The following is an 18,303-nucleotide window of genomic DNA, read 5'->3' on the forward strand; positions in this document are numbered from 1 at the left end:
TTGAGAAACCAAGACTGGAGGATCCTATTTTATGCCTGGGAGGGAGAAGTATCCTTGTTTGAGCCCTGAACTGCTGAGATTACCACATGTTTTCCCAGTGTTTTGGGGGAAATTACCACAACCTACTGCATGAAGAACTGAGGAGCATTGCAGAAGAATATTCAGCTTTGGAAATAAGAAAACAAGATTAAAAAAAAAAAAAAAAACCTGACCGAGGAACAAAGATTTAGCTGTTGGAAAAATAGGCCAATGGTGGCAATTCTAGAAAAAAAAAGGGATTAAAATTTTAATGACAAATTAGAATATGCACAAACTAATGTGAAGGGAAAGGCATTATTATTACTTCTGTGCAAATGGCTTGATTCTACTGGGGAGGACACAGGCTGTACCTGGCTCCAGGAATTGTTAACCCCTTCCACAAAGGAAGGCAGGACCCTACAGCTGTTCTGCAGGCTGCAGGCAGCAGGTATCTCCAGAGGAGCCAAGGCAAGGACTGCAGAGAAAAATGTGGGACCTTGTAGTAGCAGAGTAGACTTATCAGTGAGCATAGGTGAGACTCCACTCCCTGCACCCTGAAACAGGTGATGGGAGAGGCCTTATATGGCGGTTACAGTCCCTACAATGTCATTGTGCATTAGTGATAATAGTTCTACGTGTATCATGATCATGCCATTAGAGACTTCAAACATTTTTAAAGCAGAGTCGCTTAAGTAATACTGTATTTAAGAAAATTGAAGCCTAAATTTGTCACTTTCTGGATGAAAGGCATTAGACAAGCTCTTACACTTTCTAAATTTCCTCTGCCAAATGATAATAGTTTCATCAGAGCCAAGGCAGATAAAAGGCAAAGCCAGTCACATCACCTCCCCAAGGACTTTGTTGAAAAGATATTAAATTTCCCCTAGAAAGCTGCAAATAAGCTGTCAACTAGTTGGGGTTTCCACAGGGGCTTTTATATATACCAGGAGAAAGGTAAATTTCTTTTGCTCTCAACCAAACAGATGGCTTTTGAAATAAAATCTATATTTTAAGTTTTTTTTTTTTTTTTTAGACAGAGTCTCACTCTGGCTACCTGGCCAGAGTGCTATGGCATTATAGCTCACAGCAACCTCAAGTTCTTGGGCTCAAGAGATCCTCTTGCTTCTGTTTTTCTATTTTTAGAAGAAATGGGGTCAAGCTCCCATGCAGGCTGGTCTCGAACTTCCAACTTCAGGTGATCCACTTGCCTTGGCCTCCCAAAGTGCTAGGATTGTAGGTGAGACCCACTGTGCCCAGCCTATGTTGAATATTTTTGCCACTTACAAATTATTAAGTTCAGAAAAGGTAATATGCCTGTCCCTGGGTTTAGTCAGCTTTAAAATGTAAATTTTGAACACTTTGCCATACTCCCCCAAAGTTGTGTAGTTTGGAAAATTGTGTTTAATATATTATTTCAAATGTAAAGAATATGTATGTTTGTTAGCAGAAATTGGTTCTTCCCTATTTGCACTAATAAGTGGTGAAACATTTTGAAGTATTAATATGAAGGGATGCCAGACTGTCAGCCTGTACAGATTGCTGGTAGATCTTAACCTCTCTCTTCCCCATAGCACTGGCATGAAAAGTCCAGCAGAGTGCTTTATCTGTGGTGTGTACTCAAAAAATAGTTGTTGAATTAGAATTAACCTTAAATTCTGCTCAGTGTGAATTTACAGACTTTGCCTCTGTCCTTTGGTGACCATGAAATGTAGATCTGGCTCTCCAACTGTGTACCAGACATTTCCACTTTGATGTCTAATACACAGTTATCCAAAGCATGGCCCTTGGGTCAGTGCCAACCAGGAAACATTTGTTACTAGCTCACTAGTTCATGAAGTATTTGTCACTCACCTGCAACAAAAGAAACTGAAAGGGTTTAAAATCTTTGTAGCAATTTGACAGAGTAACTTTATGCTATGTAAGAACAAAACTGAGGTGTGGATTTCAAATGCCTTTATTCCATTCTTCTGGCAGTTTGTTTGTCCTAAGCTCTCCCTGGCCCCAGCCCTGATCTCAAAACACATTCAAACCTGAGCTCCTGGCCCTTTCCACCTGCCTGGTCTCCTGTAGTCTCATCTCAGTTGATGGCAATTTTATCTTTATGGCTGATCACCAAAAGCTTGATGCCTCTCCTTCCATCCTTTAGGCTTGGGGGATGTATTTCCAACACCGAAGCCAGACAGATGCACTAGTTGGAGTGGGAGGGAACATCAGGGACACCTGTGTTTATATGAGGCACCAAACCAGCAGGAGGGCCGAGTGTGGGGGGTGTGCGGGGTGGGGGGGGCGGGGTGGGGACCTAGACTTGGAAGTAGCGATGCCCTGCCCCCACTCCTTTTACCGCCCCCCTCCCCCCAAGTGAGTGCAGTGTGGATGCAGCAAGGCTGGGGAAAGGAGCCGTGGGGGGCACAAGGCTCTCCACACGCTCACGTGGCCTCACAGTCACCCCCATACCCACAACCACGCACCACCCACACTCACAGGCCCAACTGTCCCCATTGGACTCAGCCTGACTGGGAGCCGCCAGGGCCTGGGCTCAGGTGACCCTCCCAGGGTGTCCATGGGACTCAGTTCTGTCGCTGGGACCCTAAGATTGCAGGGGTACCTTCATCCTTTCCTCCATGCCCCGGGGCGGGGGTCACAACATTGATCACGAAAGTGAAGGCGGCTGGCCCCACTGGGGGCAGGCGCTGTTGCAGGTATAGAAGCAGGGGTGCCTGACCTGGGGATCCTGGGCCAACGCGGTGGGACCAGGCAGGTGAGGAAGAGTCGGAGGCTCCGAAGTCCTCTTGGGATCTGTGAAGACTGGGTTTCCTTCCCGAGCTGGAGGTCGCAATGGTCAGGCGCAGCAGAGCGGGCGGCAGGCTGGGCAGGAACCCGAGGTCCCGGCAGAGGCGGCGGCAGTGGGTGCCCACTGATGCCATGCTGGGTTTAACGCACAGGCCAGGGCAGATCCGGGATAGTCCCTGTGCGGGGTGAGGCCGGAGTGCGCTAGTTCCCAATGCCAGAGGCTTCAAGTAGGGTCACACCCCAGTCGGAGCTGCTCTGATTTGTGCAGGAGAAACCCGCCGGCGGGCGGGCGGGCTCCCTCCGCTCCCAGAAGGGGCGCCAGCTGCGCCAGCAAGAGCTTCATTCTGGAGGGGATGAACGTCCCTGTCTCGGCACTCGCAATGCCGCAGAGCCCTGCCCTGCTCGCTGCGGGACACAGGAGCCCGCCGCCTCGCAGAGCTCCCCAAGCCTCCCACGCTGCAGACGGCGACAACCTCGGGGACTCCTCAGGATACACGTTAGTCCATCCTCTGCTCAAAACCTTCCAATAGCTCCCACTTCGCTGTAGGTAAAAGCCTAAGTCCTGACAAAGGCCTACACGGTCCTGCATAACCTGGGTTCTGTCACTGGCTTCGGGAGCCTTTGCTCCTGGCGGCTCACACCGCTGCAGACCCGTTGACGTTTTGGGGGTCACCCAAGCACACCCCGGCAGACAGCTCCTGTTTCTCTCATTGGCTGTTGCCTCTGCCTGGAAAACTTCACAGAGCTATCCTTAAAGATTTTGCTGAAATGTTAACTTCTCAGCGGGACTGACCCTCCACCCTCTTTAAAAAGCAACTTCCCTGCACTCCCCATTTCCCCTTCTCTGCTTTAATTTATTTATCGCCTTTTAACAACTGTACAATATGCTATTTATGTTCATTGACTGTCTTTGTCCATAAAAATGTAAATTCCACAGGCGCAGAGATTTTCTCTTTGTTACTGCTGCACCCCCAGGGTCTAAATCTATGCTCGGCATATGGAAGGTATGACACAAAAGTTCATTACATGGTTGGGAGCAATCATTTGGGAATGTCATTTGTCACTATTTATTAACTGAAACTGTGTACATCTAGCATTTGTACTCCTAGATATTTACCTTAGAGAAACGTCTACATTTTTAAGTATAGCTGATTGAAATTTCTTGAGTGTGGTCTTATTTGATTATGGCTAAATTGATGTGGCCTTCCAACGTGAAAAGCTTCCCTATCCCTACACCAGGTGATAGGAATTTTTCTTATGGGTTCGCCATCTTATACTTGGTCGTCCTTGACAGTGTCATGCCTTGCATGACTGTAACATAACTTTTTTTGGACCTTCTGGCAACACCGACAGCATTATATCAAATCATAGATTGAAATCACTAAATTAGGGTTTTATTTTGCTTCCAAAACTTATTTCTTAAAATTCATAGGATTAGCAGAATGCATTCTATGTGCATAAATGTATTAATGTTTGTTTTCTTTGCAAGAATGAGTCACTAGCAAGTCCAGAAGTAGACACTTATAACATGGCAAGTTAAAAGTCAAATTGACTGATTAGATCTTAACTGCTGCTCTTTTACAAACCCCTCTCCTGCTTTCTAGAAATGTTTACCTAAACTTTTACTTTGTAAGCATTTCCTTTCTTTTGACTTAATGTTAATATATTCCTTTGCACTAGTAACATAGTAACATCACTATGTTAATAATATTCCCCTTACATTGTTTTGATGCCCTTGTCAAAAATAAACTGACCATATGTATGTGTCTGTCCGTTTCTAGATTGTTTCACTGCCTGTGTACATATTCTAAATGTCTCTTTTTACCAGTAACAAACTGTCTTTCTTCTATAGTTTTATAATCAACCTTGAAATCAGCTAGGATAAATTCTCCAATTTTGTCTTTCTTTTAAAAAATTGCTTTGGTGGGCGGCGCCTGTGGCTCAAAGGAGTAGGGCACCAGGCCCCATATACCGGAGGTGGCAGGTTCAAACCTGGCCCTGGCCAAAAAGACTGCAAAAAAAAAAAAAAAATTTCTTTGATTATTATAGATTCTTTGCTTTTCCATATGAACTTTAGAATCAGCTTGTCAATATTTACAACACAGTTTGCTGGAATTTCCAGAGATTGGGTTGAATCTATAAATGAACATGGTGAAAACTTACATTTTAACAATATTGAGCTTTGAAATTTATGAATGAGATTGATCTTTTCATTAATTTAGGTTTCTCGAGTCAAAAAAAGGCATCAGCATTTATAAACATATAAAACATGCCTGACACAATAATAGGTCCTTTACATGCATCATATGAATTAAAGCTCGCCATTCCTTTTATTAGACAGGTTATACACAGAAGGAAAGGAGATGATGGAGAGGGTAAGTAACTCCTAGTGGCCAACTAAGTATCATAAAAAGGAATTTAGGCTTTCATCTGACTCTAAAATATAGCCTTTTCTATTCACCCGTCTACATAATTTGCCTATAACCAGAGTTAAGTGAGGGCCATTATTTATGACTGCAAACCTCTCTCCCAAGTGTTCCAGTAAGGAAACAGAATTAAGTTGTGAGGAGGCATATGGGTACCAAACATTAAATTATAGTTTGCAAATGGCCTTTGAGAATTGAATGTGCCAATTATACCCTTTGGGTTTCTACCTTGTTCAAATCACTTGGGACTCAGGTTAATGAACAGCATGAAATTCTTGGACCTATTGCAAAAAATATATTTCCATTTACAAAGTATCCACGCAGACTGGTTTGGGATCTGAAAAAAGGAAAAGGTTTTATAAAAGGTCTGACAGCTTTGGATATAATTTCAGGAATCCTGGTTATGGAAATTCAGTGACCTTTACAAATTTGCCCATGGCCAAAAAATAAAAATAGAAAAAAATATGGAAAGTGATTGTAATTAAAATTAACCAAAGTTCTTGATCCATTCCTGATAAGGAGTAAGCTAAGGTTTAATATTTAAAAATAATTTACGAAGAGAAGAGTTATGGTTCAAGGTCTACCTCAGGTATTTCTATTAACATTTCGTGAAAGGGCTTTCTAGGGCTCCTTCTGTCCCTGCACCCAGTCTAGAGAAGAGTGGAGACAACTGTCCACTCATTTCATAGCCCTTGTCTGAAACTATTTAATGGAAGACTCGAGAAGGGTACACGGTGCAGGCTTGAAGTGTCTTGCGCTTGGTGATTTCACCTTGTGAAAAAACAGTAAGGAGAACAAGAGTCAGGCCGGCTAGAGCAGATATGGCCCAGCTGGCCTGGTCAGTTCAGGTCCTGACTGACCTTCGCCCCCTGCCTCCCATTCTTACTGTTTTGTAATTTTAGCTCCGACTAAAGATGTCTATCTTGAGTAGTTTTAGGTGGATTGATTTAGGAGATTAACTTTTGAACTGGAATGTTGTAAGAGGTCACTGAATTATGCTGATTATTACTTAAAATAAGGATTAATGAGGACTTTGCTTTGAATTATTTATTTATTTATTTTTGTAGAGACAGAGTCTCATTTTGTTGCCCTCAGTAGAGTGCTATGGCGTCACAGCTCACAGCAACTTCCAACTCTTGGGCTTAGGCGATTCTCTTGCCTCAGCCTCCCCAATAGCTGGGACTACAGGCACCCGCCACAACGCCCAGCTATTTTTTTGTTGCAGTTTGGCCGGGGCCGGGTTTGAACCCGCCACCCTAGGTATAGGGGGCCGGTGCCTGCCCACTGAGCCACAGGCGCCGTCCTGCTTTGAATTTTTATTTATGTATAAAATTGTGATTTTGGAAGTGGTGGAACAGAACAGTCTTGGAAAGTCTACTCTCACTGTTCTCCAGAAACCGGGCCTTGTGACAAAGTTTGGTGGACCTATCCCCCTCTCTGCATATCGGCTGACGGTGACAGGCAGCGGGACCCTCTTCATCTGGTAACACTTGTATACAAGCAAAAATCAGAGTGGAAGGCTGCTGGGCGCGCGTACCCGAAGCTGGGCGCACCCCGCCCCCCCCCCATGCTGGGCGCACCCTCCCCCTGCTGGGCGCTGTCCATCCTCCAATGCTTTGAAGCCTCACTAACACCTGAGACGAATCGCCCGGAGTGGGTGGCCCCTGGGCGGTCTGAAGCCGGGAGCCCACGCACTAGCGCCAGCTTCTGAGCTTAGCGAGAAACCCCCAGCCTAGCTGAGCGGGTTGTTTATGGTGAAAGTGAGGGGCCTGTCGGGTGGGGGTGACAGACAACAGGTGCAGCACCGGGATCCTTCAGACTGCCTCCTCGGCTCACCTGTCCTGAAAGACGGCCCCACTGGGGGCGTGGAAAGGAACCTGAGTCCTGCGGAGGAGGGCCACCAGTTAAAGCGGCCGGGGGAGGAGGATGCCACCGGCTGCGACTAGGGGTCGCGGCCTCTCGTCGGACTCCGGGCGGAGAGGAGCCTCAGCGGGTGCTAGAGCTGCGCGCCGCCCGGCCGGGTCTCCCGGAGGCTGAGAGGACTTGACGCCTCCCCGCCGCCGCTGCTGACTGTCGGCGCAGCTCCCTCCGGGCGCCCCCTCCGCGCTCTAGCGGGCTGCAGGTGAGTTGAGCCGGCGCCGCCCGGAGGCATCAGGTGTCTTGGGAACTGCGCCCTCAGGGCGCAGGCAGGGACAGTGATGCCTACGGCTATTGGGGACCGAGAGCGGAAGGGTCCGGCCCTTTGTCATCAGTGCCATGGAGGGCACACAGGTGGGAGCGGGGTGCGAGCTTCAGCTGTTCCGCACAGCCCCGGTTGCACCACAGGCCAAAGGTCAGTGGTGGCGCGCTCGGGAGGGTTCTCGGGACCCGCGGGTACGGTCGGCGGCGTCCCCGCGGGGTTAGTTCTTGCCCGCAACAGCAGCGGATCGGGGCTTTGCTCCTCGGCTCCCCCCGGGCCACCGCCCACCGGGAAGCCGGAGACAAGTTCGCGGAGAACTGAAGCTACCTGGGCCCGGAGCTTCAGGCCTAGGGCGCGGGCGGCCGTCTGGACGCCGGCCAGGTTCTCGGAGATGGTCTTAAGGTTGCTCTGCCGGCCTCTCTTAACTCGGGTCGTCTCTTTCTTAGAGGTGTGCGGGGAGGATGGAAATGGGGGCTACAGCTGGGGGCGCTTCGGCGGCTGAGAGCGGCCTCCAGCAGGGCTCGGGCCGTCTGAGCGTTCCTGGGCACCGGCTGGTGGCTCTGCATCCTCGCGGCACCCTCCACGCCCTGCCCGAGCAGAGTACCAGCCCCACAAAGTCAGTCTGAACGCTGGTTTACTAAAAGAGAGAAGTGAACGAAGACAGTGGTTGGTGAAGCTGAAAAGCGCTTCGGTAGAAACGCGCTTGCATTACGTTGTCAACAGGTTATTGCTATTTACGCACATTCCCTGGCTTTCTCTAATTTTCTGCAGCTCAATCCAAGCAAGGCTCTGCCCGCGGTGCCTAAATAACCCGAGCGTCAGCTTGTCCCTTCTGAGAGGTGCTAATACCTCCGGCCACTCTCCCGAACAGCCCTTCGCCCACCTGCTCCGCCCGCCTTCGGGGTGGATCGGCAGGGAGCCCCCCTGCAGCGTCGGGGGCCAAGGTGGGCGGCGTTTGAACCGCGCCCTCGGAAGGGCTTTTGAGGAAGGGTAAAGGATTTTCGAGTTTAGCCATCGGTCTTTGTGAATGAAACGTCTTGCTTCTGGGACAACTCGTTGGGATGAGCTGAATAAATTAATGGCGGTTGTCTCATTTTCGGTCTGCTCCTGTGGTTTTCTGTTACATGACGTGTAGCTAGTTTGTTTAAAGCTTAGTTTTCCCACTATCAAAACGAGAGGGGCCGAATGACAACTCTGTCCTTCAGCAACACGTCTCTTCACGATGATGCTGGGGTTCAGACGTGAGCTGCGCTCAGCAGAAAGCCCCCTCCTTTTAATTCACACAGGAAAAGTCTCCTTGGATGCTGGTTAACATAGCCTGCCTTTTTGAAGAAGAAAATAAAATTGTGTTCCTGGGAGAAGATCCTAAGGAATACTTTTTGCTTTCCCTCATGTCTTTACCTAAGAATTATTATATTTGTATGTTGACGGGCATTTTAACACACACCTATGCATGAGCTGCACTTCAGTGAGCTCTGTCATGACTATTCCATTTTGAAGACGGGACGTGACGTATACAGAAAATATGTTTTATGCTTTATTCACTCAGCAATATTCTTATTCATATTCTTATTGATTTTAATGAAAAACTTTCCCATGGCTAGTTTTCATAGTTGCTTGGAGATGGGGGGGGGATTGCTTAGACTGTCTGAATAGAAATCAAAAGTGGGATATTGGATTTTGAAAGCAGTGTGGTACCTAAACGCTGACTTGTCAGATACGGCATGAATGCAGGTTAAATCCCCCTCCCCACTTCATCATCAAGTGCAAACTATTATAAAAATACCAGACAAAGCCATCCTTTCTAATCTGTATGGAAGGACTCTACCCTCCTGGTGGTTGGAGGTATTTTATTATTATTATTATTTTGCCCTTTTTGGCCAGGGCTGGGTTTGAACCCGCTACCTCCAGCATATGGGACCAGGGCCCTACCCTTTTGAGCCAAAGGTGTCGCCCAGGAGGTATTTTATTTTGAACAGGTTTCCATAGAATCCATCTTAGTCTGAAGGAAAATCCAAGATGGGTCCCAGAATCTGGAATGACTTCTCTGTCACTTTGGAAAATCTGGCCATAAAGACAATGAAACTAGCCTGTCCCTTTTCAAAGGGACAAAAACAAAACACAAAATCTGTGGATGAAGTGATGCTGCTGGTTGGGAATTAGTCTTACCTTGAGCCCTACTTTCCTTTTGTTCCTGAGGCTCACGCTGCCCCTTGAGAACCTCGTTGGCTGTTTAGGAAACTGCCCTGTCTGCTGTGGGTGTCAGGTAAGTGAGCCTGCTCAGTGCTAGGGCTTTGCTTGCATCTGTATTGAATGCTGGCTATCAGCAGAGAAGGGTGGGCATTGTTATTACCATTTTTCAAGAAAGGAAACTGAGGCTGAGAGAGGCTAAGTGACTTGTGTAAGGTTGCCAAAGTGTCAAGTCACAGAACCCTCTTAGAAGCCAGTCTGGATCTTGGTTCTCTACACTATGCCCCACCACCTTTAAACTTGGTGGTTTTAAACCTTTTTTTTTTTTTTTTTTTGAGACAGAGCCTCACACTCTGTTGCCCTGGCAGAGTGCCCTGGCATCATAGCTCACAGCAACCTCAAACTGTTGGGCTCATGTGATCCTCTTAGCTTAGCTCCTGAGTAGCTGGAACTGCAGGTGCCCACTACAATGCCTGGCTAGGTTTTCTGTTTTTAATAGAGACAGGGTCTGGCTCTTGCTCAGACTGGTCTTGAACTCCTGAGCTCAAGAATGCACCCACCTTGGCCTCTCAGAGTACTAGGATCACAGGGGTGAGCCACCATGCCGAGCCTAAAATTTTTTTCTTTTTCTTTCTTTCTTTCTTTTTTTTATAATCTGATGAAAGTTTTTGTTTCTCCCCAGGAAAAAATGCCCATATCCACATACACAAAAATTTGCATACAATTTCAGAGTCTACCTTCCCTCTAGAGCAGCGGTTCTCAACCTGTGGGTCACCAACCACAGGAATTGTATTAAAGGGCTGTGGCATTAGGAAGGTTGAGAACCACTGTTCTAGACACCTTCTCTGGGCTCAAGTTTTCAATCCTAGGCCCTGAAGAAGGCAGAAAACATGTACATACTACATATGAGGGCTGTCCGGAAGGTATCCAGCCACAGCCTATGAAAACTAGTATTAACAATGGCTGGGTACTTTCTGGACAGCCCTTGGTTTACGCCCATCTTTTACTAATAGGAACAGCCCTTAAATATGGTACCTTTTCATGAGGTGAAAACTCACTTAGTAATTGAGACAGAAATATGACATCTTACATTCTGGCTGATTCTCTAAACAGCAAAAGTGCAGTTTAGAGCTACAGAGCTTGTTTGAAACCAGATTTCTTTCTTTCTTTTTTTTTTTAGACAGTCTCACTATGTTGCCCTCGGTAGAGTGATGTGGCATCACAGCTCACAGCAACCTCAAACTCTTGGGCTCAATCGATTCTCTTGACTCAGCCTCGTGAGTAGCTGGGACTACAGGCACCTGCCACAACACCTGGCTATTTTTTGGTCGCAGTTGTCATTGCTGTTTAGCAGGCCAGGGCCAGGCTTGAACCCACCAGTCTTGGTGTATATGGCAGGCGCCCTAACCGCTGGCAGAGGCTGAAACCTTTTGCTTGGGCTTCTTCCCACAATAGCAAAGAATATGGACTTGTGCCTTCACTTGCTAAATAGAAATGTTGGGCTTTTTTTTTGTTTTTTCCTTCCCCAGATATGGCAAATCCTGAGGTGGTTGTGAGTAGTTGCAGCTCTCATGAAGACGAAAATCGTGGCACTTTTAACCAGCACACATCTCCATCTGAGGAGCTGCTCTTGGAAGACCAGATGAGGCGAAAACTCAAATTTTTTTTTATGAATCCTTGTGAGAAGTTCTGGGCTCGAGGTAGAAAACCATGGAAACTCGCCATACAAATTCTAAAAATTGCAATGGTGACTATCCAGGTAAGCATCTGAGATCACGACTTCGGTGAAAGTCTCTTTTAATAGCCAAGAGAACTGTGTGCTGTTTTTACAAATGGTTTTTACAAATTTTTACTGTATGCACTGTGGAGAAGAATTTAACAAAAGAAGAAAACATAGAATCTTAAACCTTTCTCTCTTTACTATGTATGCAAGACTGGCTTTTTTCTCCCTTACTGTTTTTTCTTCTTGTCTTTCATTAAGTTATAATTTTAGTTACATAATTAGTTTTCAGAAAAAGAAGATTTTAATATTTGGCCTTCAGGCAAGAGATTTAGCTGAAAGTTTCTTAGTGAGCCATGGAAACTAGCATTCCTTATCAGGAAGACTTTGTTTTCCTTCCTAGTTTCCTGGGAATATCACTCTCTTCAGAAACTTCAAGGGTTTCTGTTACAGGCTAGTTGGTAGGTTCTCACAGCCTTGTGATCATGAGAATCTTGGAGTGGAAGAATGTGGCGTTAACAGAAGTGACGTCAAACAGTGAAATATTGGACTAGACTGCATTTTAGTTCAAAAGGAAATTATGAATCTTATTTCCTTGGCTTCTCTAAACATTTTTTGAGAAGTTGCATTTTATAATTCTTAGACATACTAGTTGTAGTTTAGTCTTATAAAACTATGTTTTCCTACTGGTGAGAGTAATTGTCTTTTGTTAAAAACGAAAGGTCAAAAGTAAAAGCAGATTTTAATGAGGAAAAATGGACGTGTTAAGTTTATTTTTGTTCTTGCTTTATCTTCTTGGTAAAAAAAAATGCACAAGTAAGTAGACAACTGGTATCAAAGGAGAGATGTTTTAAAAACTTGTTATCAGTAGGCTTAACTACTTGTTGAGAACAAATGCTTTTTAGAAACTAAGACAGTTTCTACAATCACATGAGGCTGGTGGAAGGCTTGCTTAAGTTTCTAATATTAGATGTTGTGTCAAGGGAAACAAACATTTGAGTGACTTCTTTGTTCTAGAACATTACTTCATTTAATTCTAACAGCATTTCTGTTGGACGGATGCTAGCCTCTGTCATCTTACGGAAGTGAAAACTCATGTTTAAAGAGTTCTTTAAAAGTCATCTGGCTAGTCGGTGGCAAAGTCAAGACTTTAAGAGCAGACATTCTTTCTAATTTATCACTCTGAAAATGGATGTTCAATTCTACATATAGTATTCGGCAAGTTGAATTTGAAATTCTTAACTTCCCTGGCATGGAGAATACAGTGTGTCACGATGGTGAAAAATTTATCTGTCTTGTTTCTTATAAGGGGGAAATGCCTGTATTCATTGAACACGAATATTTTCTACTTATAATAATAATAGATACCACTTGAGTATTGCTGTGTACCAGGCTAAACATTTAACAGACATCATCATGTTCAATTCTCAAAACAACATGGCGGTGGGTAGTACTATCCTCATCTCATAGATAAGAACACTGAGGCTTAGTAGGGTAATATAATCTAGTTTCCTAATATAATCAGGAAACTAGAAGCATAGAATTGAGATTCAAACTCAGGTTTATTTCCTCTGAGACATTTGTTCTTAATTACTTCTATTTTTAGGGAGCTCTTCTAATCTTCCTGTGTTTGGTAGGATGGTCAAGAAGAAAACTGGCCAGTGGTGACGATATTAAGCCTGTCAGTAGTAACCACGTGTAAGGTGTTTCAGAGAGCTTTAAAAGGGGACTGAGGATTTCTTAATTGCAATGTTTCTTTAATCTATATCTGAAGAATCAAACAAATATCACACAAAGGCAACCTTGTAATTGAACAGGTGAGGGTGACTCGGTGACTGATTATCTCTTTACAGGGAAGAGAAGGTGGGCTTTCTGTTAAGTTGGAGAATTTGTGTCTGAAATAGCAAAAGAAAGATGTCCACACTGATTGGCAGCGTGCTAAAAATTTCCCTTTTCTCATGACCTGGCCGAGTCTCTGACTCACAGCAGCTCCCTGTTGGCCATTTTCACTCCTGTCTGTCACTAGGCATTTAAGGACCAACACCGATTGTCTTCTCATTGTGTCCCCTGTCCCCAGCTCAGTAGTGGACATGGAAGGTATTCACGTATTTGAATGACTGGTGAGAATATCTTTGGGAATTCTTTGGAGGCTTTTTGGTCATCATCTTCAATAGACATAAATAAAATCCCTGGAGTATCAAGCTGTCATCTATTGGGATTAAATGAGGACACTTAGCTAAAAGAGGCTTTTCAGAAATGGGGGTGATGATCTGCGTGGGGTGCAAGCCACAGTTCACAAGCAGAGTGGAGAGGGCAAAAGATTAGTCTAATCTCTATACCAGCGGTTCTCAACCTGTGGGTCGCAATCTACAGGAACTGTATTAAAGGGCTGCGGCATTAGGAAGGTTGAGAACCACTGATCTATACCTTTCCTGATCAGACCCTGGATTACTTTTCATAGCATGACAGGGTGAATAGAGTCTGGATTTAGCTTGTTGGATATGGGCTCCAAGTTTGATGATATATATATAGCCTAGTGATATGATTTGAAAAAAAATCATTGAACTTCTCTGAGCATTTACATATGCACCTGTAAAACCATTGTATTAGGAACTATAACGTAGGATTAGTATGAGGAAAGTTCCTGGAATATGTCCCACCTTCCATGTAAAATACACCGTCCCTCACTCTGGGATCTAAGTCAGAGTGTAATTAGATTGTAGTTTCTATACTTACAATGTGGAGGGGGGCCGGAGGAGCGGTGGGAAAGGAAGAGAGGATGAAAGAGACTTGGAGTAAAGTACGCTTTGGGGTATGACTGAACCACCTTCTGTTAACGTGACAGCAGTGCAGTGAAACTACTTTTTTGTTTGTGAACAACTGAGTTTCATGTAAAACTCTGAGGTCAATCCTGCATGAATATTAAGGACACATAATGTTCTTATACTTTAATTTAGAGGCATGTTGAAAGAATATTTTCTATTTTTGATCTCATCGTTACAGTTCGGGTAATTAGATCTAGGAATATAGTTTGGTCGTAGAACTTGAACTTTCTTACGCTGTGTTATTGACCTGGCTAAAAAACCTTTATGTCCTAGAGAATTCATTTTAAACTCTTCTACTTCCTGTTCAAGCCCCGGTACCCCCTCTGCCTCTGCTCTTTCTGCTCACATTTTCTAACTTCTTACCTTTTCTTTCTTTCTTTTTTTAAAGCTGGTCTTTTTTGGGCTAAGTAACCAGATGGTGGTGGCTTTCAAGGAAGAGAACACCGTAGCATTCAAGCACCTCTTTCTGAAAGGCTACATGGACCGGATGGATGACACATATGCAGTGTACACACAGAGGGACGTGTACGATCAGGTCATCTTTGCGGTGAACCAGGTAAATCAAGAGTGTGCATTCATTGCTTGGGAGAAGAAATAGGCTGGAAAAATGGTAGCCATGTACATAATAACCAACATTCAAGTGTAGAAGAGTGAACATTTCTGCTTGGAAATGACTTAGGTATACAACCATTTTAAAGTGTTTTCTAAAAATAGTATCAAGGAACAAAATAGAAACTGAGAGAGATTTAGTTGAGTAACAGAGAAACAGAAACTCTAATTAAAAGAATCAGAGCTAGGGCTTCACTTAGGAGCCTCAAATATTTAAGATTACTGACCGTGACCCTGGTTGTAAGTAGTCATTAAATCTTAAGAGCTTATTATACTTTTACAGGCCCTTAACAAATAAAGAGAATGTTAACTGTCTGTAGAGATTGGATGGGATGCAAGACCTAAAAATTCATTTAATAAATAGGCAAGGTGTTTATGTCCTACTTGACAATGACTTTATTGTGATGCTGACTAGCTGCTAAACAAAAAGTAAGCTTTTCATACAGATGAAATTATTTCATTCCAAGTTTCTAATCAATTAGTTTTGCTATAAATAATACCTTCTAAAGAGCCCAAATTTTGTTTTTTATAGGTATTATTGAAAATGTTCTTAAAGTCAATATTCCCAGCCTGGGTTAGGTTGCAGATCATATTTCAAAATTCTTATACCTCTTCTTAAAAACATTATCATAGTATAATCACGGCTCTACACTTTTTGGTCACCATCTGTGTACAGTGAGATGGTAAACTGCTAGGATAAAATAAAATACATTTTTATGGCACCAAAGCTTTCTGTTAGTTTTCAGATTGGAAAACAAGCCAGAAATCTATAGTAATAGAAATAAGTTGCACAAATTGTTAAACAGAGTTATATCCTATAATTTCAGGGGAGAAATAGCATAAATGCTGGAGATGACTCGGTTTTGAGAATTTTGCTGTGTTTTAAGTTTCTCTAAAACTAGTCTGAACCAAATTGGTAGTTCGGTGGAGTTGGTTATGGTGGCGAGAGGATTAGAGGTAAGAGGTAAACAATCCATTAAATTATTTATAAAACATCTTTACCCTTGTTAGGAGGCCCAGACGCAGTCTTTAGAACATGGTATTTGGTATTCAGGCCATACTGCTTATCAGATTTCCATGTTTTTTACAGAAATTCATGTAGATTTCTTCCTATACTTGCCTTTGTCAGTTCTTAACCAAGCCTGGGTAATTTATAAACAACAGAGATTTCTTCTCACAGTCTGGAGCCTGGGAGGCCCGAAATCAAGTTGCTGCCGGGTTGCACCTTCTTGCTACACCCTCACCTAGTGGAAGGTGGAAGGGCAAAAGGGCTTAGTTTCCTCTGACCTTTCACAAAGCCACTAATCCCCTTGGAAAGGCCCTACCTCTTACTAATAGTGCATTGAGGTTTAAGTTCCAACCTAAGAATTGGAAAAGAGATAATGCTCATTGCAGAGGCATGCCTTGGGCAGAAGATTTCCTGTGTTCCAAGCACCATTTGTCACTTTTAGTTGGAGATATAAAGTGTCCTGATCAACATTGTCATGAATAAGTAGGAATTTGGTGGTCAAAGAGGTCAGTTATTCTATATGCTCCCAGAGAACTGAGGAGATTAAATATGGGCTGCTAATAAAGCAGGAAGGATCTTTGTTTCCTTACTTGATAACTGAGGTCATAGGTATTGAGGGGAACCAACCAGAACAGTGACTTCTCAGTCCTTACGGCATACCCATGACTAACCAGGTATCCTGAAGGGACCACAGCTCATGCTGATCCAATACTATACTTAGAACAGCATTGCCTTTGATTTTGTATGCTTCTATATTTAAATGTCAAAGACCAGTTATTTTGTTTCTATGGGCTGTCTTGGTTTTCCTCTTATTTCCTCAATCATTTTGGTGTCAGATTTACTGTGTCCTTTTCTTCCATCTGTCCCAGGAATTTGAGCAGTCCTCAAAGGTTTGTCCTTCTCCTGCAGAAGTGTCCTCCACTTCATGAACTTGGTCATCACCAGGATGAGATGACTCCCAAGCAGTGGCTCAGGGGCTGTTGTGTTCCAGCCCCTTCACAATCACCAGGGTTGCTTCATACTCTCCCCCCACTCACTCTCTCCAGGCTGGTTTCTCTTTCCGGTTAGTTGCTATAAGAGGCCTCAAAGCCTTCTTGGAATTGTTTATTCTTTCAGCTCAAACATAGTTTATAAATTCTTGTTTCTAACTGGCTCCCTTCTCTCCCACCCACCTGCCTACTACCTCTTGGCTGTTTTCTGAGGAATTCGCATGAAATTACAAATCTTACTGCATAACACTCCTCTTTACCTAGGTAGATCTATATCTATAGTGGTTGCCAATAAAGTATACACATTTTAGCAAAGGAAAGAACTGCATTAAAATTGCAATACCCAATTTATACTAATAACAAAAGATGAATGCAAGTCACGTCAAGCACCTCTTGTAACTGCAGAAGTTAAATGTCACTTGAGTGTAACAGATTTAATGCAGTGTTTTACCTTTCTTAAACTATGTATGCTTTGGGGGGGCTCCCTCTGTCTATATCTCTGTCTCTACCTGTAGCAAGCAGTGTCCACCACCATAGTGTTTGATGCATTTATTCCATGAAGGCAGAGGGTCAAAACAGGCACTTAGATGTTTGTGAAGGAGGGAAGGAGCTACAAAGGCTCATTGTATGCGTCTGGACCAGGAGATCACAGAAGGACCACAAACAAGCAGCTGTCATTAGGGAGCAGTCAGTTTTAATCTGCCTCAGCTAAGGACCTTATTTTTTTTTTTGAGACAGAGTCTCACTTTGTCATCCTTGATGGAGTGCCTGGGTATTATGGCTCACAGCAACCTCAAACTCTTAAGCTTAAGCGATCCTCTTGCCTCAGCTTCCCAACTAGCTGGGACTACAGGTGGCCACCACAACACCTGGCTGTTTTTTAAGGACAGGGTCTCGCTCTGGCTGAGCCTGGTCTCTAACTCCTGAGCTCAGGTGATCCACCCGCCTCAGCCTCCCAGCATGTTAGGATTATAGGCATAAGCCACTGTGCCTGGCCTCAGCTAAGGACCTTTAATATGTTTTTATATTATTACTTAAAGGATGACCTAGAGACCATTCTTTTCTCAAGATGGAGCAGCAAAGGCCAGAAAGGATGGGTATGCCCAGTTAGAGCCCCACAAACTCCACAGTGCTCTATGTAGTCTCCCCCCTGTTAACTCCACCAGTTAGGTCCAGCCAGTCTCACTCCACAGTCCCCTCCCAGAGCCATCTGATGTGGGCTCTGAAGCTGCTCTTTAGCTGAGCACGGCCCTGCCCCTTCACTAGATGACTCAGTTCCTTCCCGGTGCTTACTCCACTGAGAGCCTTATCAAGACAACAAGCAAGTCTGGCTGCAGTGTGGTTTCTGGTGTCAGCAGGTACCTGCAGCCCTGGGCCTCAGATCTTTTGCTTTTCAAGATCTTAAAAATTTAAGACATAAGATTCTTCATCAGGAGGTTCAGATCTCTGGGGAGTCTGGTGGGCATTGCCCCATGCATACATGGTGGGCATTCAGAAGGGCTATAGGGCCCTGCCAAGGTCTGAATCTGTGATTTGTGGCCCCTGCTT

The 18,303-nt window shown here is 44.4% G+C and overlaps 2 protein-coding genes across 2 annotated transcripts in view; one reads left to right on the top strand and one right to left on the bottom strand.

Annotated features, from left to right (window-relative positions):
- The window catches only part of WDR63 (WD repeat domain 63), a 71,162-nt gene extending 68,220 nt beyond the window's left edge, over positions 1 to 2,942 (bottom strand). The window contains exon 1 of the mRNA XM_012801673.2: positions 2,624 to 2,942. Coding sequence (XP_012657127.2) covers positions 2,624 to 2,942 — 319 coding nt within the window. The remainder of the gene's footprint in view (positions 1 to 2,623) is intronic.
- Positions 2,943 to 7,177: 4,235 nt separating this feature from the next.
- The window catches only part of MCOLN3 (mucolipin 3), a 31,399-nt gene continuing 20,273 nt past the window's right edge, over positions 7,178 to 18,303 (top strand). Inside the window, exons 1-3 of the mRNA XM_003784187.3 lie at positions 7,178 to 7,356; positions 11,133 to 11,362; positions 14,537 to 14,704. Of these exons, the coding sequence (XP_003784235.1) occupies positions 11,135 to 11,362; positions 14,537 to 14,704 (396 nt within the window). The 5' untranslated portion in view covers positions 7,178 to 7,356; positions 11,133 to 11,134. The remainder of the gene's footprint in view (positions 7,357 to 11,132; positions 11,363 to 14,536; positions 14,705 to 18,303) is intronic.

Source organism: Otolemur garnettii, unplaced genomic scaffold (assembly GCF_000181295.1).
Source record: "Otolemur garnettii isolate 467f Iridium unplaced genomic scaffold, OtoGar3 scaffold00010, whole genome shotgun sequence".
In the NCBI taxonomy this organism is placed as follows: domain Eukaryota; kingdom Metazoa; phylum Chordata; class Mammalia; order Primates; family Galagidae; genus Otolemur; species Otolemur garnettii.